This window comes from Kogia breviceps, chromosome X (assembly GCF_026419965.1).
Source record: "Kogia breviceps isolate mKogBre1 chromosome X, mKogBre1 haplotype 1, whole genome shotgun sequence".
NCBI classification, from domain to species: Eukaryota; Metazoa; Chordata; class Mammalia; order Artiodactyla; family Physeteridae; genus Kogia; species Kogia breviceps.
In genome coordinates, this window is record NC_081330.1 from 92,856,778 (window position 1) to 92,882,439 (window position 25,662).

Genomic DNA, 25,662 nt, shown 5'->3' on the forward strand with positions numbered 1-25,662 from the left:
CCACCGTTTTATTCGACCACTGTCTATGTATAGGAACTGACATTGTTGCCAATATTTTGCAATTATCAATCATGCTGCAGTGAATAACCTTGTGCATATGTATTTTCACATTGTTGGAGGTGTATCTTCAGGGCCAATTGCTGGAAGTGGATTGCTGGCGCAAAAGAGAAACACGTATGCATTTTTGTTAGATGTCATATTCCCTGGCATTGGAGTTGTAAAAAGGACATTTTTAAAAGCGCAAAGAAGAAAAGCTGCTATTCACAAGAGAAACCAAACAGTCTTTCTTGCTGCCATTCAATGGTCCATGTTGGTTTTAAGATTGAGGGATTTAATTTCACAAAGACTGGTTTTAACAGAGTGATTTAATTTCACCAACATTGTCGGAGCCTCTGCGGGGGGGGGGGGGGCTGCACCCTCCCCCACACAACCTGATGCTGCTATAAGAGCCGCTTATTTCCCAGAGGCAGCAACTGAGGTCACATGTGATAAGCCACATGAGGGGCCATCTTGGACAGGCGATTCAAAGCCTGTCTGGGCTCTAGGCGATTTTAGAAATTAAGCATTTGTTTCTTTGTGAGATCCCAGATCTCCCAGAAAATCTGATTAAAGCCCTCTCCTTAGGAGACGCTGAGAAAGAGAAAAGCAGGCCCCATATCCAGGAGCTGGCATCCAACTCACAAACAGAACTCGGTGTCCTCTCGTTGAATGTGAACAGTTTTGTAGCACATCGGCCTCAGACAAGGCCACTCTGCAGCCACCATAGATCAAGACAAAAACAAGACCACTCCATAATCACGTCTGAACACAGACAGAGTGTGAGGATTGTCCGAGCCACAAAAATGACCAAGTGCTCCCCTAACCTGGCTAATATGCTGCTTCTTTACCAATTACAACTTTAGCCTCACTTTAATCTTCCCTCTTTCTAGATAAGATTTACTGATACGTAATCACAGAATCACTCCACTTCCAATCCAGAGCAAAGCCCTGCTTCCTTAAGCCCTCTCCCAAATCACCTAACACCAGCCCAAATCCTAGAAGAAATCCTCTCTAGCACGCTCTTACTAAGACACCCCACGGTTTCCCATAGTGTGAGCTGTCTCTTGTTGCAACGAGCAGTCAACCCAACTTGTTCAAGCACAGGCGTATTCCAGGGGGTCTTTGGCTGGAGGGCTTTGACAGCACTTACAGAGTTCGCTGAAAATGCAAGGGCTCCTTGAAACCTCCGGTCCACAGGCTCTTAATTAAATGGCCTTGTGCCTAGAGCATCAGTAATGTCCTTAAATAGATGGAAAACGTGAGGTCTAGACAGATTAAGTGACTTCCTCAAAGTCCCAGCCCCAGAGCTGGTAGCTGGGTGGGAACTGGAAACCATGGTGGCTGACCCAAAGGGTTTCATCTTCCCTGGTCCAGCTGCTTTGGGTGGCAGAGCCTGGTCTCTCACAGACCCTGTCACCAGGAGCATGCCTTATTCCCATCTCTCTGCTTCCCTTCTCATACCTCCCTGCCTTTGCCCATGCCCTCTGCCTGGAATGCCCTTCCTCTGCTTCTCATCCCTGAGCTCTCCTGATTTCCCTTCAAGATCCAGCTTGGTATCACCTGTGAGGTGGGGGAAACCTTTCCCACCTCCTGTCTCTGGCACTCCCACACCCTGGGCCGACCCTCCCTTCATAAGCCTTGTCATATAGAAGCTCCTGTCTCCCCACTAGGCAGGGCCTGCACATCTGTTCTGTCTGGGGCCCCCAGTGCCTGTGCTGGGCTGCGCTGGGCTGGGCTTCCAGGGGATGTCCAGGGAGGGCTGACTACAGGACTCCATCAAGCAGCTGACTAGAGTGGGTGAAGGAGGGGAGGTGCTGCTGGCCTCTGCCTGCCTGGAGCACACTTGGAATGGGGCTGCCAAGAAGACTCTCTGGATCTGGCAGGGGGGCACTGACACTCACCCTGCAGTCCTACTGCCTTCAGCTTCCTGCCCCACCACACCTGCAGGCTGCTGCCCCTGTTCCTTCCAGAGCCCGCTTGGGCCTCTCCATAGCTCCTGGCTCCCCAGAGCCGCCTGGTACACTGTCCCTTACCCTGGGCCCCTCTGGTGCCCCAAGATCTGACTGCACCAACCTCATGTCAAGCTGTTAGATGTGTGGGCTTTTCCTAACTGGGCCTGACACCTGGAAGGCTGCAGCACGGGGGTTTGTTCAGCCACCAAGCCCCATCCCCTGCCAGGGATGTCATCCCTATGGCACATCCTCGACTGTCCTCCTGGCTCTTGGTCCCTGTGAAAGACAACACCATCCCACAGAGCCAACAGAGCCCAATGCTCCTGACAAGGGGCCTTGGATGGTTTCTTAGATAAAAATTCAGCTACACTCAGGAGATTTCAGAAGCTGCTTCCGTCGAGGAAATTCTTAGAGCCCCAGCTAGGAGTGGCCTCCACTTCCTGGTTAGAGATGCTCACCAGCACAGCCGCCCAGTGCTCCCCTCCCTCCTCTTCCCTTGGCGATGCGGCCATGCATCCTGCAAGTCCCCCAGCTCTGCAGAGCCGGGTATGTTGGGATGCACATGCCTAATGCTCCCAGCCATGCTGGGTCCCTCACACGTGTCCCCAGAACACGTGGCATGAACCAGAGTTCACGATTGCATCTGCACACCAACCAGTCGTCTATGCATCCATCTGTCATCCATCTGTCCGTCCATCAGAGACAGTTCCCACAAAGGCATCCTTTCTGAGATTTGGAGTCTTTTTGTTTCTTTGAATTGCAGGCTGGATTTGACACACATGGCTCCTTGGGGCTTGGAGCAAGAGTGGGCTGGCCACCCAAAGGTCTCTGGCTACACTCTCTGGGTGCTGGCTCTTTTGCTCAAATGTCACCCCTGGCTTCCCAGGGTCAGGAATGAAAGGTCCCTCCCCCTCTTTCCAGTGTCAACTTCTGCCTTGGCCCTTCATCCACCTGATTCTTCAACCACACTCATCTCTCTTACTTACACCTCCCCAAATTTATCCATGCTGTGCCCACTTCCAGGAATGCCCTTCTTTCTCCTCTCTCTTGGGGTTTCCACAGAATTGATCACAGAATCATGCAGTGAGGTATGCCCGTGGATGTCTCTCCAGCTAGACTGGGGGCTGCTTAAAAGCAGGGGGTGGACATGATAAATCTCTGTGCTCCCAATGCATGGTATGGGCTGGATCCGTAACAGTCTCCAATTACATGGGTGGGGAGGTGGATGGTTGGGTAGGTGTGTGAGTGGATGGATGGGTGGATGGATGAGTGGATGAATGAATAGGTGGGTAGGTGGGTCACTGATGGGTGCATGAATGGGTGCAAGGCTAGGTGAGTGGTTGGGTGATTGGTGAGTGGGTGGGTGGGTGGATGGATGGAAGAGAGGGTGATGACTGTTCTAATGTTTTGACCTGCCCTATTTGCTTCCTGGAGCCTCCCGTCTGACCCTCCCACACAGAACTTATCTGTAATCATCCAGAAGAACAGACCTCCCTCTTTAGGAAGCTCCTTCCTCAGTGTTAGAAATTGATGCTTGATGAATACACATCTACTCAACAGCTTTGTAGCAGAACTGAAGTGACAGGTTGACAGCTGGACAGACAGAGCCCTCAGAGGAAGGGAAAAGAACTGCCTGGGAGGGCCATCTGCCTTGCATGGAGACCTAAGATAGGAAAGAGATTTCTCTTTCCTCCTGGGCTGCCTTGGGGCCTCTAGATCCACTGTGTACTTGGAAGTCTCCCCAGAGACCTCTCCTTCCTATTGCCACACTTCCCTAAATTCCACCATTAGATTAAATCGTTTCCAGTGAGGCTTTGCCTTCTTCAGATAGCCTCTGCCACAAACACGTTCACCGCTTCTGGAAGGCATTGACATTTTAGTATAAAATACCTGTCACGAGAGGCAGAATTTCTGGTGGCTGAGAGAGATGAGGTTTACTGAGTCCATCCCTCAGCCCCTACAAGTTCCCCAGGCAGGCCTCAGGTGTGATCTAAGGACCAAAATCTCCTCTACATTAGCCTTGCGCACCTGGGCACTTGGGCTCTTGGCCGACTCTGCCCCTCAACCTTTTGAGCAGCTTCCTTATTGTGGAGGGGTGTGCCTTTCCCCTTCTGGTCTGCAGTGCTTATCTCTGAAAGCAGGGCCTGGGGTGGGGAGGAGCTTCAGTTTCCAGCTGTTATGCTCTTGGAGACCATCTGTTCCTCCCTAAAAGGTGGCTGCAAAGGTCCTCAGCAGCCAGTTCCCAACTGCAACATGCCCATTGTGCAGATGGAGAAACCAAGGCCCCAAGAGGTGACTTCCCACAGGTAGCCCCACAGTCACCTGATGGGAATTCATCTTTCCTTGTGCTCCTCCCTGCTTCATCCTTTGGGTCCCAGGATCCCCTGGGTGGCAGCCATAGGGGTTCCAGAGACAGTGAGCCAGACACATCCTCGCTGGCCAGGGATCTGACTCTCACTGATCCATCACCCAGGGAGCAATTGCTAGGTGTCTTAGCCCAGGATGGAGAAGCTGGGCCCTGCTAAGCCAGCATCTGGAAGGGGTCCCAAGCATCCTTTCTAAGATGTCTGCCATTGGAAGTTCTGCAAACAGACCTAATGACTGGAAGCTGACATTTATTTAGTCGTTGCTCTGTGCTGGACTATTTAAAGAGCTTCTCATCGGTTAATCTGCTCCGCAGGAACCATAATTACCTGCATTTTATCGATAAGGCAGCTGAGACTCAGCTGTTGAAACAACCTGCCTGAGAATAAAGCCCTTCCCACTGGTGTCACCAGCCCGGCAGCCCAGGATGGCAATGGGGAATTTCAGCACCTGTGTGTCCTGAATAAGCCCAACACAACTGGCACTGTCCAGGATGGGGAAGGGGAGCTGGCTGTGTCTTAGATCTGAATCAGGACACAGCACTGAAGGTGGGAACCAACAGGGGGGCCCCTCACCCCAGAGGGTCGTTCCACATCCTCAGGGTTGGGGGGTGTCACAGCCCCTCTTTTCCACACCCTGTGCAAAGCACAGCCCCTCCCTCCAGGAGCAGGGCAGAGCCCAGGATGGCCTGGATTCAGCTGTCTCCCCACCCCAACCCCTGAGGCTCCCTTCCCCTCCCACCTCTGTACCTTATCTGTACTATGACCTGGCAGATGTGGTTAAAGAAAAAGTTCCAAAATGGTAATGTCACGACTCATACACATATAAAGTGAACACACGTCAAATATTTTACTTAGGGTTTTTAGTAATGAGAACTGCTAAGACGTTACAATCAGCTCAAAGGAGAATCTGCAGAATGGACATATATAGATGAATTTGCCAATTGATGCCCTAGGATATTTGGAGTCATCCTTTCTACAGGGTTGAAAGCACTTGTATCTCGACAGGACAAAATTCACTTGCATGTTTAATAACGGGACTCCTCAGTTCTGCGCACGTTAACTCCTGTCTCTATAGAGTTTCAAAATGGCCCAGCCAGAGACAAGGGTGCTGCCCCTATGGATCGGATAAGCCATAAATGTCCCCTAGACACACGAGCGTTCCATTGAAACGACACCTGGGAATAGTTCTGCCCATTTAAATGCCTCCCACAGTTTTTCCTGACAATGTATAGCACTGAACTAGACATTGGCTGAGACTTTTTGCAGCTCAGAGGCCTTCCTGAGTTGAGGCATGCCCAGCTCCTGTGGTTATATCCGCTTTCTGACTCATCTATCTCCTCACTTCTTTGCTTTTGAGACCTGGACGCTGAGTGGCGCCACTAGCTCACCTAGGATGTTTGCAAACTCCAGGAAAGGACGCCCCTTCCTCCTGACGAACATGGCCCCAGGCCAAGACCCAGGGATGCAAGAGGAGCCCAGGCCACATCTCTGTCCCCACCTGCCTCCTTGGCCGGGTGTCCCTGGTCAGGGCACAGCCTGCCCAGCTGTGCACGGTGGCCTGCTGCCCTAATATTATACAGTCGGTAGTGGTGACTCCCTTACTAAAAGGATCTAGAAGAAAGCGATCAGCTTGGGGTTGAGGTGGGGGCCCTGACACTACACCTGAGGGGCTTTTATGGGGTGAAGGGCTAGGGTGCTGAGACTAGAAGGGAGACCTCTCTGCTCTCTGCAAACCTGCTGTACATTTGGGTCAGCCTTGGAGCAGCAGTCCCCCTGTCCAGCCAGAGCCGGGAGGAGGGTTGGGGGTCCCTGTGCCTCCCCCTCTCTGTCTGGGCAAGTTGGTGGGGGACTGGGGCTGGCAGTGGAGCTGCCCCTCCTAGCCCAGGGTGGCTGGCCCGCCAGGCCTGGCCTCCCCACTGCCGACAGGCCAGCGGGCATGGCTCCTTCAGCCCCTTTCCGAGCCTTGCCCCAGGAGGAAGGGTGTGAAGACTCAAAGGTAGCAGAGGAGCAGGACAGTGGCCCAATGCTGGGGAGCCGCTCTTCTGCCCGCTCACTGTCTGCAGTTTACTCTTTCAGGCTAAATGCTTCCCTGGGCCTGGGCTGCAAGCAGGCATGCTATTTGACAGCAAAGAATACTGAGGCCCGGGAAGGGTGGTGGCTTACCTGGGCCCCAGTGGCCCTGGGAACCCTAAACAGCTTCCTAAGTGTAAGCTGCCCATTCCAGGGACAGATCAACAACTCCCCCACCTACCAACCCTAATCCATCTGTAGGCCCCTCCCAGGCCTGGCCTCTGGGTCTCCTACAAGCGATGAGAGACCCAGATGAGGCTTCCTGACCGAATGAACACCACCTTCCTACTCCTAGGCCTTGGCCTTCTGAGTCGAGGCCTTTGCCTTGACTTCTGTCTTCCTTTTCCTGTCCCTGCACGTCCAGGCCCTCCCTTGCCCTGGGCCCTCTTCCCTGTACCTTCCTACCCCACCCTCTAGGAAGCCTTACCTGAGTCTCTGCTCCCTGATCTGAGCAGCTTGCTGGCACTTCTGCTTTGTATCATGGAGGCTTATAAGCATTGCTCATCTTTCCTGGAGTCTGGAGTTTGGTCACATCGTCTCCAGGGTGCCAGAGCACACCGCTGTGCTCAACTCAGCTGAATGAAGGAAGGGGCGGTTTCCCAGCTCTAGCTTTGTCCCAAGTAACAAGGTTGGAGAAAAGCAAAATGGTCCCGAATTCCACTCCCCGGCCTCTGCCAAAACCTGGATTCCTAGAGAAAGCACACTTCTTGGTTTCCCTTACAATCCCCAGCCAGGTGTAGGTGGGAGGGAAGCAGCACGCCCATCCCCCACACAGATGCCATAAGTGTGCCCCCAAGGACACCAAGATCTAAGCTCATGGTCACATCTGAACACCTGAGCACATGCCATGCATGGGCCCCTAGGGATACACGTATACACATGCCCTTACCCAGGCCCATGTCCACACATGAAACCATGCACACACATATGCATGGGCCCCCAGAGTTGTACATGCACAGATAGTGAGGCCCAGGACTGTGGGCACACCTGCACCCATCCACACACACACATGCACATTTATACAGGGCCCACGGACCAATATGCACCTGTGTACACAGACATTTATGGATGCCCAAGGGTACGCGTGCACAGACATCACAGTCCAGGCTCCTGGGCACTTGTGAGTCCATACAAACACAGATGTACCTTCATGAACCCCCCCAGGGGACATGAGCACAGACAGCCAGGCCCAGGCCGATGGAAATAACTCCAGCCATGCCTACACACATGCTCAGGCCCAGGCTCTCAGGGGTACAGGCTTACTGACACCCAGGCCCAGCCCCATGTGTGCACCTGGTCAAGCACACTGGCAAATGCAGTGGCACCCGGGGTATACAAGTACAGACACTACACACACAAGCCTGGGCCAATGGGCTCCTCTGTACCTGTGCACTTACACACAGCCATGCATGTGCAGCCTAGGGTACACCCATACACACACAGACACAAACACTCAGGCTTGCGCCCATGGTAATAGGGGTTTGAACACGAAATCTCCTGCATAAGCACATCCCGGTGTGTGTACACTATTTCTATTCACAAACACCCTGATCAGGGTACAGGCCCCCGTGTCCCTGCTGGGCTCATCTGCACCCTAGCATCTCCACAGGTGCACAATTGCACCTGTGTAATGCACATACACACCTGTACCCAAACCAGCAAAGCCTGAATGCACATGCATGTACCACATATGCGTGCACGTGTGAACACTGTAAATGTGCACACACAGACATAAGCACACCGGGCATGCATGCAAATAATTTCACTCATGCTGGAATGCACACTGTGCACACACACGTCCATGTGGGCGTGCACACCCAATCACCCTTGGAAGCTTTCAATCATCAACTCTGCCTGGCTGGGAATTGCTTTCAGCTCCTGCGTCTGGCAGAACTTCCTCGTGAGATGCGGCCTGTGATCTATGATCCACCCCAACTTTCCTCAGCCCCTGCCACCTAGAGAGATTCAGACATTTGTCCCTAACCTTGGGCTGCCACCAAGCCTGAGACGACACCATTACAGATACTCTCCCAAACTACGGCATCAGTGGCTCTAGACTGCATACGTGTTATGTGGGAGAACAGCCTGGCGTGAACCAGGTTTGGGTGGGGCTTTAGGAGGCTTAGGGCGGTTCTGAAAACTCCCCAAACAATTCTTTTTTAAAAACAAATTTTATTACCCCCAACAATTCTTACTCATCTTGCAGTGTGGCTGAGGATGTCCTGTGGATACAGCCCCCAGAATCCGATTTGTGGGAGTGCTGTGGATTTCACCCTGTGTTTCTCTGGCTACACATCCCCTCTCTGAGCTTCAGAGCCCCATTCAACTAGACAGGGAGACTGTGCTGAATTTTACTTCTTTCACTTGAATGCCTGCTGTCCTCAGACATGGCCAAAATGAGTCTCCTGGAGTCAGATCTGAAACTGAGAGGCAAAGTATTAGTTTGCTCAGTGTATTAGGGCTGCCATAACAAAATACAACTGACTGGGTGGCTTAAACAACAGACACATTTCCTCAAAGTTCTGGAGGCTGGAAGTCCAAGATCAAGGTGCCATTTGAGTTGGTTTCTGGTGAGACATCTCTTCCTGGCTTGCCGATGGCCACCTTCTCACTGTGTCCTCACGTGGCCTTTCCTCTGTGCACGTATGCATGGAAAGAGCTCGCTGGTGTCTCTTTCTCTTATAAGACTCCCCCCAGTCCTATTGGATTAGGACCAACTCCTATGACCTCATTCCTCATTGAATTATGATCTCCTTAAAGCCCCCATCTTCAAAAACAGTCACATTGAGGGCTAGGGCTTCAACACATGAATTTGTAGGGGGACACAATTCAGGTCCTAACAGTCAACAAACAAAGCTCTACCTTGAGCTGTGGCAGGATGGCTACAGCTCCTCCTTTTCCTCAGATGCGTTCCTGAGACGTGTCTGTGCAGAAACCAGATGGAGAGGAGGAGTAACAACAGGCATGATCACAGCCCGTCTTGTAGACATAGAATTCCTTACTGCTTGCAAAGTACTGCACTTTACAAAAAGTCATATTTACTGAGGTATATTTTACATACAGTAAAATGTCTCCTTTGTAGCATACAGTTCTCTGAGGCTTGAAAAACAAAACTAGTTGGTTAACTGCCACTGGTAGGAGAGAAGTTCTCTCACTTCAAAATAGTTCTTTGAAAAAAAAAAAAGTTCTTTGTGTGGCCATGCTGAAGTCAGTCCCTCCCTCCACCCCTAACCACTCCCTGGCAACCACTGATCTGTGTGCTATCCCCACAGTTTTGCTTTTTTCCAGAATGCCATATAGGTGGAATCAGACAGTATGTAGCCTTGTTATACAGGCTCCTTTCACTTAGCCTAGTGCATTTGAGGGTCATCTATGTTGGATGCATCAGTAGTTTGCTTTTCATTGCTGAGTAGTAAGTGAGGATGTATCAGTTTCTTTATTTATTTGCCAGCAGTTGAAAGACATGTGGGTTGTTTCCAGGTTGGGGCAATTGCAAACAAAGCTGTTATGGATATTTGCGTATAGGTTTTTGTACAAACATAAGTTTTCATTTTTCTTGGATAAATACCTATGAGTGGGATTGCTGGGTTGTGTGGTAGGTGTATGCTTCACTTTATAAGAAACTGCCAAACTGTTTTCCAAAGTGACTTAATAATTTAACATCACTACCAGCACCATAGGAGAGTTTCAGCCTCACCAACACTTAGTATGGTCAGTCTTTTTAAGTTTTGCCATTATAATAAGTGCATAATGATATCTCATTGTGTTTTTAATTTGAATTTCTCTAATGATTAATGATGTTGAGTGTCTTTTCACATGTTTATTTGCCATCTGTATTTCCTCTTTGGTGCAGTATCTGTTCAAATCTCTTGCCCATTTTTTAATTGGGTTGTTGGTTTTCTTATTATTGAATTGTGGGAATTCTTTATATATTCTGGATACTGGTCCTTTGTCAGATAATGCATTTTGAAAAGATTTTCTCCCAGTCTGTGGCTCATCCTTTCACTTTTGCATTATACATTTATATATATTATTTTGTTTCATTTATACTTTCAACAAGTATTTATTAAGTGTGCCATGCACTGCTCTAGGTACTAAAAACACAGAAGAGAACACAACAGGCCCACACACCTGTCTTCAGGGACTTCCCATGCTCAGTATTATTCAATAGGCAATGGAAAATACTAAATTAACATGTTGGATATTCTACTTGTCCCCTCATCCCCGGCAATCCATTCTCCCTCCTTCCCTGTCCTGCCCTGTGTCCCCGTGTGGACTTCATCAGCCATGCTCTGCCCCATCTGGCTTCCAGCTGGGTTGGCCAATGAGAGACCCCAGTAGGTGACTGTACAACACAAGGACAGAGAAAGCCAGGTGTTCGCTGGCTGGGGCTGGGTTTCAGCTTCTCCTGGGTTTCAGGAACACTGTTCCCTTTCCTGCCCCTTCAGGCCTAGGAATGGTGGCAGCACCCCTCTGATGTCCCTGGGTAGCTCAGCAACCTTACTGGTTTACTGAACTCTCTGCACCTCTGTAATGGTCCCTTCATTCAGGTCTCTTCGAAATTCCACCTGTGTGTGCTTTGTGTCCCTCCACCCCTACTGCAGGGCCCTGGCTGACTCAACAAGTAGATATATAATATACTATTAGGATGTACTAAGTGCTTTGAAGAAAAACAAAGCAGGATGCAGGGATACAGAGGTGCTATTTTGGATAGTCAGGGAAGGCTTCCTAAGGAGATGATCTTTAAGCAGAGAAAACGAAGGGGGAAGCCATGTAACTGTGAACGATGTACATATCTTGGGATGAGTGTTCAAGCACAGGGGAAGCAGCAGGTGCACAGGCCCTGAAGTGGGAATAATGCTTTGGTGTGTTTGAGGAACATCAAGGAGGCTAGTGTGGTTGGAGAGAATAGGTGAGCAGAGATGCTGGAGAGATTGGCAGGGTAAGAATTATTATACTCATCTGCCAAAGGCGGAAACCCAGGGTCCAGGGAAAGGCAAGGCTGGCCTGAGGTCCCACAGTGAGGTCATCTTCATTCAATCCCCATGACTTTTCCCCAATATATCCTGTGTTTCTGAGGAACAAGGGGAGGGCTACCATATGCCCCGGCAAGAATGTACAGCCCCCTGGGGAGGCCTGTCAAGTGGTTATGGTCCTGGCTCCTGGGGCCCCTGCTCTCCATGGCTCAGCCTGATCTCTGATCTGACTTAAGGACTCCAGTCTGTCCTCACAGCAGCCAGAGGGTCCTTTCACAACCCAATTCAGCCCATGGCCCTCCTCTGCTCAGATCCCTGCTCTGAGATGTCTCTCAGAAAAAAATGCCAAAGTCCTCCCCGTGACCAGAGAGGCCCTACAGAACCAGGCCCTGTAACCTCTCTGACCTCACCTCCTGCCACTCGCGCCTCGCTCACTCTGATCCCGCTCCACTGGTCTCCTCACTCTACCTCAAGTGTGCCAGGTATGCTCCTGCCTCAGGCCCTTTGCACAGGCTTTCCCCCTTTGTCTGGATTACTCTTTCTCTAGATGTAACCCCTCCTGGGGTCACACTGACTGGTGTATGGATCCTCCCAGGGTCACATAGTCTGGGGTGCGGCCACTCCTGGGATCAAACAGATGACAGTGTAGACATTCATGAGGTCACTAGATTTCGGTGTAAGCAATCCTGGGGTCACACTGATTGGGATGTGGACCTCCTGGGGTCACACACTCAGGTGTGGAGGCTCTAGGGCGTCACACAGCCTGGTGTGTGGTCACGCAGGATGGGGAGTGGCCACTCCTGAAGTCTCATGGGCTGGGATGTGTTCTCTTAGATTCCTACAGATTGGTGGGTGGACACTCCTGGAGTCACATAGACTATGATCTGGTACCTTCTCACACAGGTTCAACTTTGGACACCATCAGAATCACAAACTTTGGAGTCTGGACCACAGACTGGGACAATGACATGACTGAGGACACATACACTGGGGAGCCACTGTAGTCAAAGGACTGTGGCGTGGACACTGCTGGAGTATCATAGGCAGGAGTGTCCATGCCCCAGTGTATGTAACACCAGGAGGACCCACAGTCAGCCTGTGTTTATCCAGAAGGAGACCTCTGTAGTCATGCTACTTGCAGTGTGCCCTCTGCTGGGATCACACCAACCGCAGCAGAGATGCCTCTCAGGACAGGCAGATGGGGGTGGACAGTGGTGTGATCACACCGAATTTGGTGTGGGCATTCCTCTAGTCACACTGACTGGGTGATCAACGCCCCTGTGGTTACAGACACTGGAGTGTGGAGACTCCTTTGGTCACACAGATGGGGGGTATCCTCCCCTGGGTCACCCAGACTGGAGTGTAGACCCACCAGCAGTCACAGGCATGGGACTTTCATACTCCTGTGGTCACCCTGATGGGAGCACACCCTCCTGAGGCCACAGGCACTGGGTATAGACACGCTGTGACAGCAACTGTGGGGTTTGGACAATACTGGGTCACATACACTCGAGATTGGACATTGCTTCTGTCACAGAAACTTAGGTGTGGACATTCCTGAGCCATGGGGACTGGAGTGTGGACACCTCTGTGATCACATAGTTTGAGACGAGCACACACACGATGCCACTCAGACTGTGCTGTGGAACCTCCCAAAGTCACATAGACTAAGCCGTTGCCACTTCTGGACTCTGATTGTGGGGTGGACACTCCTGGGGGTCACAAAGGCTGGGTTGTGGACGTTTCTGTAGTCAAACATTAGGACGTGGACACAGCCAGGGTAAAACCCACCGGACCCATCTGGGGTCATAAAGACAAGGGGAGGACATGTTTGTGGTCACACGCACTCAAGTGTAGACACCCCTCTGCTCACCTTGTTTGGGATGTGGATGCTTGTGGCATCACGTAGACTGGAGTTCAGCTACTCCTAGGGTGACAGGGATGATGTAGTAAATGAGCCTGTGGGGCCACAGAGACTGAGGTGGGGACACTCCTCGCTCCCACACCGGGTAGAAAGCTCTGGAGTTGCAGGCTGGGGAGTGACACCCTGGTGGTCACAGATCCCAGAGCATAGAGACTTCATTGATCACACAGCCAAGGGTGTACCATCCTAGGGAAACATGGACTGGGTGGTGGCCACTCCTGTGGTCACACAGAAGTTGATCATCCTGGGGTCATGCAGACTATTGTGTAGACCCTTCTGGAGAAACACAAGCTGACTGTGGGTCCTCCTGGGGTTACATATACTGGGGTGTGGAAACTCCTGGTGTTTCAAGTGCTGAGGAATGATCACTCCTAGGGGACACAGACTGGCAGGTAGAAAGCCAACAGTGATAGACTGGGGTCTAAACAAACAATGCTTTTGTAACACAGACTAGGGGAGTGCTTCCCTCAGGACACACATTGGCGTCTGGAGACTCCTGGGGTCAGACAAAGGGGGTGGACATTTCTATGGTGACAAAACCTGACATATGCCATTGGTGAGGTCACCCAGACTGGGACGTGGGCACTGCTGCTGACTGACATACTTTGCAGTGCGCACCCCTGTGGTCAAATAGACTGGAGTTTTTACAACGCTGCAGTCAGAAGCTTTGGGATAGGCACACTTATGGGGTCACACAGACTATATTTTGAATACTCCAGGTGTCACACAGACTGGAGTGTATACCCTCCTGTGGTGACACAGACTACACTGTAGATACCCTTGGGGGCAACAGTGACTGAGGTGTGGTAACCCTGGGGGTTACAGCGACAGGGGAATGGACACCCATTGTTGTTACACAGTCTAAGCAATTGACAAACCTGCAGTCATCTGACCAGGGCGTGTACACTCTGTGGGTAACACAGGCTGTGTTACGGAAAGCCTGGGGTCACAAAGACTGGAGAATAAACATTCCTGTCATCACAGACTGGGGTGGAAACACTCCAGGAGTCACTCGGACTAAAGTAAGTACCCCACTGGAGACACACGGGCTGGGATGGATGTACCTCTGGGGACAAACTGACTTTAGCGTGGAAAATTCTGGGGTCACACTGAGGGGCGTGGACACTCCTGGAGTCGCAAGAATAGGGCCACGCAGGTGGAGAGTGGGCACTCCCAAGCTCAGAGAGCAGGCCTAGGCCGGGTGGGCCCCTCCTTGGCCATACACTTGCGGGTGTGGACTCCACTGGCTCGCACAGACTGGGAATTAGACACTGCTCCCATCAGAGTGACTTTCGGTGTACACTTCTGACATTACACAGATGGCGGTGGACACCAGGAACACACAGCCCGAGATGAGTATGCCCACAGGGTCCCAAAGGCTGGTGTGTTTACGCTCCTGGGAATTGAGACGTGGATACTCCTGGGATTATACAAACTGGGCTGTCCACACCCCTGGGGCGTCACTGACTCTAGTGTGGACACTGCTGAATTTACATGGTGATGGGTGTGGACACACCACCTTTTGTGTGGATACTTCTGTTTTACATTCCTGGAGTCACACAGACTGGGGTGTGGACATTCCTGTGGTCATACTGACGTGGGTGATAAGACTCCTGGGTTAACAAGCTGTGGTGTGGGCCCCCTGGGGTTAGACTCAGTATGGATACTCCCAGGGTCACAAAGTCAGGTATAGAAACACCTGGGGTCACAGACTGGGATGTCAGTAGTCCTGAGGTCAATGGACGGTGTTTGGACAAAGATCAGTGATTTTCTAAAGATAAGCGAGTAAGCTGCAGAAACCGGGTCTGCCCATGTAGCTGGTGTTTGTCAGCTCCTGTTTGCTAAAATATAGAAATTCAGGACGGCAGTCATGGCAGACTTTCTGATATGCCTTTAAGAGAGGGGTTCTTAATGTAAAAAATTTGTTCTGGGGAGTTCCCTGGTGGCCTAGTGGTTAGGATTCTGGGCTTTCACTGCCGTGGTGCAGGTTCAATCCCTGATCGGGGAACTGAGATCCCACAAGCCATGCAGCACAGCTAAAAAAAAAATGTGTCCTGGGGAAACCTTTGGAATCTGATCTGATCAAGTCTGTGGACCCCTTCATAGAATATTTTTGAAAGCATGCATGTGCATGTGCATACACACACACACACACACACACACACACACACACACACACACACTCAAATACACAGGATTATGGAAACTAAATAAACAGCATGGAGGTTCCTCAAAAAATTAAATAGAACTACCATATGATCCATCATTCCCCATATCCCAAATATATACTTCTGGGTATATATCCAAAGGAGATGGAATCACTGCCTCAAAGAGCTATCTGCACCCTAATGTTCATTGCAGTATTATCTACAATAGCCAAGATATGGAAACAACCTAGGGGTCTGTCGACAGATGAATGAATAAAGAAAATGTGGTATATGCATATGATAGAATATTATTCAGCCATAAAAAAGGAAACCCGCCATTTGTGACTACGTGGACAGACCTTGAGGGCATTATGCTAAATGAAATTAGTCAGAGAAACACAAATACTGTGTGATCTCACTTATATGTGGAATCTAAAAATGGGTGAAGGTGGTCAAAAGGTACAACACTTCTAGTTATAAATAAGTTCTGGGGATGTAATATACAGCATAGTGACTATACTTATCAATACTATATTGTATATTTGAAAGTTGCTAAGAGAGCAAATCTTAAAACTTCCCATCACAAGAAAAAAACCTGTTAACTATGTGAGGTGATAGATGTTAATTAAACCCGCAGTAGTCATTTTGCAATATACACATATATCAAATCATTATGTTGTACACTTTCAACTTACACATTATATCAATTATATTTCAATAAAACTAGAAAAATAGTTACATGTTAAAATGAAACAACATTGGGATGCTATATGAACTTTTTTTATTAATACATCAAATTTTAAGATCTTATTCAAAGTAGTGACCAATGTGAACAATATTTTAAGATGCCTGCAATGACTATAACATAACATAAAAAAGTAACTGTGATCTGTATTGGTGGAAGTTGCAGGCACTGCTTTTACTTATTGTGATTTGATGCCAGCGTTCAGATCCAGGAGTATAGCTAAAATTTCAGTTATATTAGTGAAAATAAAGATGTAATATTTCCCTCCATCAAATCCACACATAACGCTGACTTCTACCCAGGTTAAGAACCCCCACTCTCAGGGTAAATTCTGGACATGATCAGGACACGGCTGGAAAGATTTAGAGAAGAGGCAAGACCCCACTCAAGAATCCCCTCTGCAGTGCAGACGGACATTCCGTGATGTTTCTTTCCTCGCTGTGTTCCTGGTGGTTGCTGCAGGTTCCCACTCGGAGCTTGTATGTTCAGGACCGGTTGATGAGATATTTGAAAACAAGTTCATCAACTCAAGTTCTGGTTTTCCTGACAGCAAACAGCTTCCGAGTCCTTATCAGATTGCCAGCTAACTAAAGGTCAAAGTAAAAGGAAGTTTTAAACCAAAATATGTTTCCCCACTGTCTTCTACTATAATCATTGTTTGCTCAGCTACTAACATTTTTTGAAGTTTTTTCCTTCACTTTCATTGTGAACCATAACACACAGAAAAATGCATAAAACATATAATGTTCATTCTTTGATGTGTAGTTCTCCACTGTGAATAAACCAGGATTTAATGATCCATTCTATAGCTGATGGATATTTGGGGCTGTATCTAGTCTGGGGGTACTACAAATAGTGCTGGCTAGGAACATTCTAGTACTCATTTCTTAGGAGTGGAACTGGCACACATGCAGCTTTAGCAGATAACGCCTAACAATTTTCCAGTGGCTACACCATTATATGCTGCCATGGGTGTATTCAAGAGTTCCAAATGCTGCACATCCTTCCAGATGCTTAGTATTGTCAATCTTTTTAGTTCTAACCTGCATTTCCCTGATGAGCAGCTTTTCATGTGCTTACTGGCCATTCTCATATTTTCTTTTCCTTACTGACTTATAGCAGTTTTTTAAATATCAAGGATACTATACATAGGGATTATAAATATCTCTTCCCATTGTGATTTGCTATTTCATTTTTTTTAAAGATGTCTTTTTTACTTCTTATTTTAATGGAAGACTTGGTCTGAATAACCTGCAAAGCCATTGCCAGACAGGGATGTCCTCTAATGTGGTATCCTGAGGATGCGAAGCCCTCCAGCACTGATAGGTTTAGCCCAGACTGTTCCAGGAAACTGGCTCCTCACTGCTCCCTCACATACCAGGCAGGGTTCCACCTCAGGGCCTTTGTATTTGCTATTTCCTCTCCCTGGAATGCTCTTCCCCAAGATAAACACACGATTCCCTCCTTCATCTTCTTCAGGTCTCTGCTCAAACGTTACCTCAGTGAGACCTTCCATGATAACCTTTTTAAAAACCGCAAACTGCTACCCCCTAGAATTCTTGACCTCTTTACCCTGCTTTAAAAATTTCTTCATATCTCATATTACTTTTACATTATATATATATATATATATATATATATGTATGTGTGTGTGTACATATATAGAGAGATCAAGATAAATAGTTTGTGCATGTGTGGGTGGAAACTCCTGCATTTAGACTGTGTTATTGCTTATCACCTCTTTCCCAAACTAGAAGCTCTGAGGGCCAGGATATTTGTCTGTGTTGTTCCCTGCGCTATCTTCAAACCTAGAACAGTGCCCAGCACACAGCATGTGCTCAATAAACGTTTACCGAGTGCCCCAATATGTAAAATCCTTAAAGCAGTTCCTGACACATAAGATCAGGTGTTTTAGTAAAGATTTGCTGACTGAAATCTTACCAGTTGATGTAAAAATTTCAAAGGTGAAATTTTACTCAGTTTTTTCTTAAAGGTGCCATTTACTCTACTCAAATGCTTAGACAAAAAGGCAAACTTACCTTAACACCTTAAGGCGAACAGTTCATTTCACTGTCTTCCACCTACCCAAGAAAAAAAGAAGGGACTCAGATACTTGGCTAAGCTTTTCCATTCACTGTACTTGGTTTTACCCATTGATTTTTATAGCTATTGGGAGGTGGGGAAGAGAAGTTTGTCCCAGAAACCATGTGATTTGGGGCAGAAGGAGGCACACGAGGAGGGGGTCACTGTGGGCACAGAGAAAGGGCATTAAGGGCTCTGGGCCCATGTTTCCAGACCTCAGAGGCCAGCAGGGTGTGGCGCTGTGGGGTGGCCAGGGACTGGGGCAACGTGTCCACTGTGCTGATGGGGCAGTCCTGGGGGCGGATCTCCTTGGCCAGCCGCCCCTTCTTCTTCAAGGTGCAGGCCTCCTGGTATGGTGGTGAGATGGGGGGCTGCGTGGGCGGAGTATACTTGTATTCTGAGCCATCCTCTAGCTGCAGGGATACATGTCGGCAGGGGGTGGTGAGGACCTGGGAACCTAGGATAGCACCCCCCATCCACCCACTGTTGGCTGGGCGCTTACATCCAGAGGGTAACTGCGGTCCGAATCATAGGCGCTCAGGTCCCCACAGGTCACAAATGGTACAATGATGCGGGTGGGACCATCTAATTGGTTGAAATCTGGATCTGACAAGCAGGGAGAGATGAGGCAGGACAGGGCTGGGGTGTCTGGGACCAGTTGTGACTCAGGCTGTACCCAGGATGGGTACTGAGGCCTCCCTAACGTATCCACCAGCTACTCTTACCCTCCTTTACCAGAAATCCTTCATTTGGTTCAGATCACTTCCTCCGGGAAGCCCTCCATGATCACCTGTTCTAAAACACACCACCCCACCCAACCCACTCTTCTCTGACTGCACTTATGTCCACCTGCCATATACTGTTTGGACTTTGTCTCACTCAAGTGTGCCTGCCACAAGAGCCGCTCTGTGCTTTTTCCCTCTAGGAGCCAGTCTGAAGGCCCTCACAGGATGAAATTCCCACACAGGGGTGGGGTTTCCACCTGGGGTGTGACTGAGTCTTCTTAGTCTAGAATCTCCGCAGGCAAGTGGAGTCTCCCTTGGGGTAGAACTCAGGATCCTCCCATGACAGAATTTTCACCAGGTCCAAGAGTTACCACTAGGCCACTGGGCTAAAGATCCTCCTGGGACAAAATATCCATACAGGGGTGGAATTTCCAGAGGGTGGGGCTGAGGATCCTTTTGGGACAGAATTCCCCTAAGGGGCAGAGTTTCCACCAGGGGGTGGGGCTGAGGGCCCTCCTGGGACATAAATTCCATTGGTGGACAGACTCTCCCCAGGGATGGGGCCCAGGGCTCTGGCTCTCACCGTAAGAGTGGTCCAGCAGGGGTTTGGTCAGGTCCGGCAGGAAGCCCTCAGGGGGGTCATAACCCTTACAGACAGCAAAGGCCTCTGTGGGGATAAGGTGGAGAGAGGGGCGACTGGCACCACCACCCCGTGCGGATGGGTCCCTGAGATGCGCACCCCCAGTCTGGCCCCTCCAACCCACTGACCAATGCTGGAGTTCCGGCTGCTCTTGGGCTTGGCACAGAGCACAGTGGAGAAGAAGACACGCAGCTGACTGTAGATCAGTGTCACATCCCGGCCTCGGAAGATCTGCAGGGTGGGGAGGCAGAGATGGAGGCATGAGGATGACCTTTGGAGACCCCTCTCTACCCACTACCAGGTTCTCTGAGCCTTACCTTGGCCACAAAGCAGCCCCCTGGCTTCAAGACATGTGTAGCAATGTTCAGAGCCTGTGGGCAGGACAGATGGCTAAGGCTGAGGTGGAGACAGCCAGGAGGGGGCCAAACTGAGGCAGGGGCAGCCAGGGTTACTCACGGCTAGGAGGAGCTGGGCCTGCATATACTCATCAACATCATGGAGGCCGGTTACTGCATCAAGAGAACAGCATTAGGGGGCCATCCAGTCTAGCTATGCTCCTGTTCTAACCTCCCAGAGAGGTTAGAGCGCTAAAAACATTTCCTAGGCTCTCTTACTGCTAAGGTTCTGCATGCAAATACTACCTGCCAGCTAGATGCGTACTCTGAGCTCCTAACCCTTAGGCACTCATTTTTACTCTCAAAACAACCTCAGGCATGAATACTGTTATCATCATTTCTACCTCCAGTCCCGACTGTTCCTCTTAACTCCAGACTCAGATCAGAACAAACATCTCAGACACAATACATCCAAAAACAAACTCCCGATCTTCCTGTCCAAACCTGCTCCTCCCATCATCTTTCCCATCTCATCTGATCCTTCCAGTTGTTCAAGCCAAAAACCTTTGAGTTACCTTTGACACACACACACCCACCACTCTCTCCTCACACCCACATTTAAGCCATTAGCAAATCTTCTCAACTCCACCTGGACGACTGCAGCGGCCTCCCCTTCCCAGGTCTCACCCCTCACACTGCTCACAGCAGCCAGAGGGATCCTGTCACAACCCAAGTCAGGCATGACCCTCCTCTGCTCACAACCCTCTCATGGTTTTCCCCACGCTCTCATCTCAGTGAAGAAGCCGAAGTCACCACTGTGGCCCAGAAAGATCCACACAAGGATCTGTTCTCACCTCCTACAACTCTCCTGCTCACTCACTCCAATCCAGCCGCACTGATCTCGCTATTCCTCACACATGCCAAGCACCCTCCTACCTCAGGGCCTTTGCATAGGCCAATTCCTTTACCTGGATTGTTCTTTCTCCAGACATGCCCCGGGCCCATTCCCTTGGCTCCTTTAGGTTTTTGTGCGAAAGCCAATGAGGCCTTCCCAACTTTATTTAAAATTCCTACAGGTACTCCCCTCTTCCCTCTCCTTTTCATTGACATCCCATGGTACCTATCACCTTTTGACAGGCTACATAGCTCAATCACTTGTTTCTCTTCTGTCTGTTCCCACTAGAACACCAGCTCTATAAAGTCAGAGATTAGTAGAATTTTATTCACAAATATTTTCCCAACATGTACAACAGTGCCTGACACACAACAGGTGCTCAGTAAATGTGCTGAATGGATGGATGGCTAACTAACTGAAAAAAAAGAAAAAGAGTGAACACTAAGATGGAATTGGACAGTTGCAGAGAGATGAGCAATAAGACACTAAGATGGAATTGGACAGTTGCAGAGAGATGAGCAATAAGATGAAAGGGTGGACAAAACCCAAATGGTAGAGTACAGGGAGGGAGAAGACAAAGGCAGAGAATAGGAAACAGAGGTAGGGAGAAGTTGCTAGATGTAGGAACAGCTGACAGTGGAGAGGAGAGGCAGTAAAAGAAGCCAACAGAGGCAGGACATAAAGAGAAGGACACACACAGAGCCCCCGCCTGGCCTCCCAATCCCTGCTGTTTACCATCAGGAGCCCCGTCGCACACCACTAGGTCCGCGGGGCAGCCCTCAAAGTGCTGGATGATCTCCTTGGCAGTGGACAGCTATGGAAAAGAGGGAGGATGAGTGGCCCCAAGGCACCCCCTCCACAGCCCTCTAACCCCACCTGCCCTTGGCCCTGGCCCGCAGCCCCTGGGTCAGCCAAATTCTCAGGCTTTGCCTAAGACTGGGCTCCATCTCTGGGATCATTTTTTGCTGTCTCTCTGTGATGACGACAGGCTGGCTCTGTTTCTCTGCTGTTACACTCTCTTGGGTTCTCTCGGTTACTCTATCTCTGTCTGTCTTTCTCAGTCTGTTTGTCTTTCTCTTTCTCTCTTCCATTTGCCGTAGCCCCCAGGTTGGGGGGCCTTTGCCCAGGATACACCCCAACACCCCAAGCCATGCTCTCACCTGGGTGATATCCCCCTGGATCTGTAACACACCTGGTAGTGGAGCCATAGCCTGAAGGTCCACGGCCACCACGTGGCCGGACCCCTGGCCCCTGTGGACAACACGGTCCATGTCAGCCCAGTTATCACTCCTGGTCCACCCTCCATCTAACCTGCCCTCCCACCCTCCCATCTGGGACTCCACACTCACCCAATCTTCTGGCTCAGCACCTGGCTCCAGCTGCCCGGGGCCGCACACAGGTCAACTGCCCGTGTCACACCTGAGCATACACAGGAAGGTGTAGTGATCAGCTGCACCCACCTCTCCAACCTGGGACCGTGCAAAGTTCATCCCTTTCCCCTGGGGAGCACCCGTATCTATCTGCTGCCTAGATGCCCAGCTCCTCTCACGTACCTGCCCATCTTCCTGACTGGCCCCTGCCCCATAGACCCTCCAAGTCAGCCCACCTACCACAGGGAGCTCTGTAGACCTAGCCCACTTGTCTATTCCTTTCGCCCGCCCCATTCCCCAGTGACTCGCCCGCCAAGTGGGGACCTTGGAAGAGCTGGAATTCCTCGTCAAGTTGTAGCAGCTTGAAGGCACTGCGGGCACGCCAGCCATTCTCCTTGGCTAGGCGGTAGTAGACATCCCGCTTGTCCTTTGACGTCCGTCCCATCTCACACACTGTTTGCCCAGGGACCTGCCAACAGTAAGCTGACGCCGCCCTATATCAGTAAGTGGGCCATCACCTACCTCTGCAGGGCAGCGAGAACCACAAAAACTAAATCGGGCTCATCTGACCCATGTGACAGCTCATTCAACAGGTGGGAAGGCTGGAGCCCAGTCACTAACCCCAATGAACTCATTGAACCTGAAGGACCCCACCACTGAGCTCTCAGGCTCCATCACTAACCCCACAGATCCCCCCCAAAGATCCCACAAACCCAACCCTTATCTCATAGATGACCTATTATTGACCCTGTCCACCTCCCACTGCTGTCACTCACCCACCACATACTAAACCCCACTATCAACCCTTCTCTGCCCACCTTATCCCCAATAACATCTCACTGTCTTCCCAGCTCTCCTCATTGCCCCTAGAGTCATATAGCCCTACTAGCCCCCCATTAATCCCTTGCTTTCACCCCATTTTCCTCATACTACCTCACTGCACTCCTCACCTCCTTAATCTCTCTCCCCTGAAGTGATTAGGCCCCCAATAATTCCTTTATTACTACATCTTTATCGCCGCCCCCCCATTAATGCCTGGAGAATCATGGCCTATTAGCCCCCCATCGAGCTCTCAATTACTATGATTTATCAGTCCCCATTTACCTGGTCCTCCAACTGATCCTCCATAGATCACACCACTAGCCCCCTGTAACCATTTACTACCACACATTCACGTTAATCCCTGATAATCATACATCAGTTCCACATTCTCCCCTCACTGCCCACATTTTCCCCCACCCAACAGCTTACTATTACCCCCTCTTTGCTCACTCTGCTCCTATTAATTCTTCAAGGATCACACCATCATCACCCGCTAAAATCTTTTTATTGCAACATCCCTTCAGCCTCTCATTCTCTCTTCTTTGATCACTACTCCCATTAGTTCCTTGATCATGACTTTTACTGGCCTCTATTATTCCCTCCACAACCGCACCATTATCCTTTCAATCACTATGCCCCACCACTCTTTATTAACCCGTTGAATATCATACCTCCATCAGTTCCTCAAGGATCACACTCCTACGTGCCTCCCATTATCTTCTAGTTGCCCGCTCTACCATCCCCTCATTAACCAACGAACACATCCCATTGGTCCCCTTGAACACATCAACTAAAACACGCCTTTTAGCCCTCACCGATTCCCCAATAACACTCCCACCAGACCTCTATTACACCCACGCAGCCCATCAAACCTCCACACCCACCCATTAACAGCCCTCTGGCTACACCGCCGGTCCCTCCTCATCATTACCTGAAAGCCCAAGTCCTCACTGGCACCACAAGACCGGCTCCGCCGGTATCTGGATCTCTGCGCCCCCCGCCCACCCCCCAGACCATCCCGCATGAGTTGTCCCCTTCTCCAGACAAACCTTGGGTCTGGAGCCTACCTGGTGCCAGCTGCCCGGACTACGCAGCTGCAGCGCCGAGGGCGAACTTGCCTCCTTCCCTCACCGGCGGGGCAGCGCAGGCATGCCTCAACCGTCTTGGCCGGGACCCAAGTCCTCCGCGCCCCAGGGCCTACCTTAAACTTTCGGAGTGGGGAGAAGCAGAACGAAGGAGACCGGTCCGCAAGCAGTCCGAGCCTCGGTGAGAGTGCAAACCGGTGACAAGTCGTAGGGCTTCAGTTTGTATTCTTAGTTGATCCGAATGTCTGTCGCGCATGCCTAAGGGTGACCGGAGCGTGGAAAGCCTGTCATCGTGGAACGCGGTGGCACGCGCGAAGCTGGGACCCGATCTGAACGTACCACGTGAGTTCCGGCATCTCGCGCCGACGTAGCCGGTCGGCGAACTGCCGTTCCCAGCATGCAACGGGCGCGAGTAAAGCCGCCGAAGTCGCGCACGGCATGGCCGAAACGTCGCGAGGCACGAGAAGTGACTTCGTTCTTTTGTTAGAAGGCGAAAATCGACGTACTCTCCGCCCCTCCCTTCTTGTACAATACTATTCCTTGAGACTGTGGACTACATTTCCCAAGATACAACGCGCGCGGCGGCACCTATTTATTTTTCACGCGCCGCGAAGCGCAATCACCTCTGGAGTAGCGAATTTGAGAGGAAGGAGAGTGCGTTAATTAAGTGCGCGAGCGCGCAGCAGCTGCTCGGCTGCAATTTCAAATCCAACTTCCGCTAATTGATAGCGCCTTCTGACTGTTACTGTCTCAGAACTGCGGTTTCTCCTCCTGTAAAATGGGGATAACAAGTAGTTCAGACTCCACAGAGAGTTATTGGCAGGATTAAATAGGTGTAGTTCCGCACACTGTCTGTAATTCTGTGTTCTTCAAACACTTTTAACTCGGACCTAGAAAAAAAGACTGCATCTCGACCCAGTGCACAAGCAAATATAGTAATGGAAACATTTGTTATAGCGTTTACCATGTGCTAGGCACTCTTCTGAGTGCTCTCAGTGGTGTGCTGGTAAATGGTTAACAATCAGCTATTTAGGTGGAGAGGGAGAGGAAGCCCTGATTTCTAACATTTGCCAGTTTCCATGGTTTACATACTATCATGTTGTCAGATTTCAACTTACCAAGGTGTAGTCACGGAACACAGAGTCTGGAAGAGACGCACTAGTGCACCAGTGTGTATTATTTCTACAGTACAATTAAAATAGGGATAAATGATCTCAGGAGCATAGAAATAATGAAATGTAGTAAAATAATAATTAAGAAGTGATAAGTTGAGTATCACCTTTAAAATCTAATTTATTTAATTATAAGTTTACATAATTTCATTTTTAATAATAGGTGTGTTTTCCTCAGTTTACAGATGAGGAAAAGGAGACAAAGGATAATATATATATATATATGTATATATATATGTTCGATGTGTAAACATACGCCATTTACTGCATATGTGATGATATAGAAATATATAGTGATGTCTAATATTTACTAGTAT

General features: G+C 49.9%; 1 protein-coding gene across 9 annotated transcripts; it reads right to left on the minus strand.

Annotated features, from left to right (window-relative positions):
• Positions 1-8,579: 8,579 nt before the first annotated feature.
• On the minus strand, positions 8,580-24,552 carry FTSJ1 (FtsJ RNA 2'-O-methyltransferase 1). 9 transcript variants are annotated; one of them, XM_067022961.1, is made up of 13 exons: positions 24,290-24,552; positions 22,591-22,749; positions 22,246-22,315; positions 22,057-22,147; positions 21,632-21,710; positions 20,123-20,175; positions 19,984-20,037; positions 19,795-19,897; positions 19,610-19,693; positions 18,804-18,907; positions 18,517-18,714; positions 18,259-18,300; positions 8,580-8,850 (listed from the first exon to the last, which is right to left on the minus strand). In XM_067022961.1, the coding sequence occupies exons 2-12, from the start codon at positions 22,709-22,711 to the stop codon at positions 18,268-18,270; spliced, it is 990 nt and encodes a 329-aa protein (XP_066879062.1). In that variant the 5' UTR covers positions 22,712-22,749; positions 24,290-24,552; the 3' UTR covers positions 8,580-8,850; positions 18,259-18,267. The 9 variants fall into 9 exon arrangements, with proteins under 9 accessions (XP_066879062.1, XP_066879065.1, XP_066879063.1 ...); XM_067022962.1 differs by lacking the exon at positions 8,580-8,850 and adding an exon at positions 16,239-16,806 and having other exon boundaries at positions 18,804-18,901; XM_059051223.2 differs by lacking the exon at positions 8,580-8,850 and adding an exon at positions 16,239-16,806.
• Positions 24,553-25,662: the final 1,110 nt, after the last annotated feature.

Bases quoted from the DNA above. Each gene is read 5' to 3' on its own strand.
- FTSJ1 (XM_067022961.1), bottom strand. From the start codon at position 22,711: ATGGGACGGACGTCAAAGGACAAGCGGGATGTCTACTACCGCCTAGCC. The intron at 22,316-22,590 runs GTCCCCACTTGG...GTGTATGCTCAG, and splicing joins GGAATTCCAGCTCTTCCAAG to GTGTGACACGGGCAGTTGAC. The intron at 19,898-19,983 runs GTAAGGCTCAGA...CCCACCCTGCAG, and splicing joins GGGGCTGCTTTGTGGCCAAG to ATCTTCCGAGGCCGGGATGT.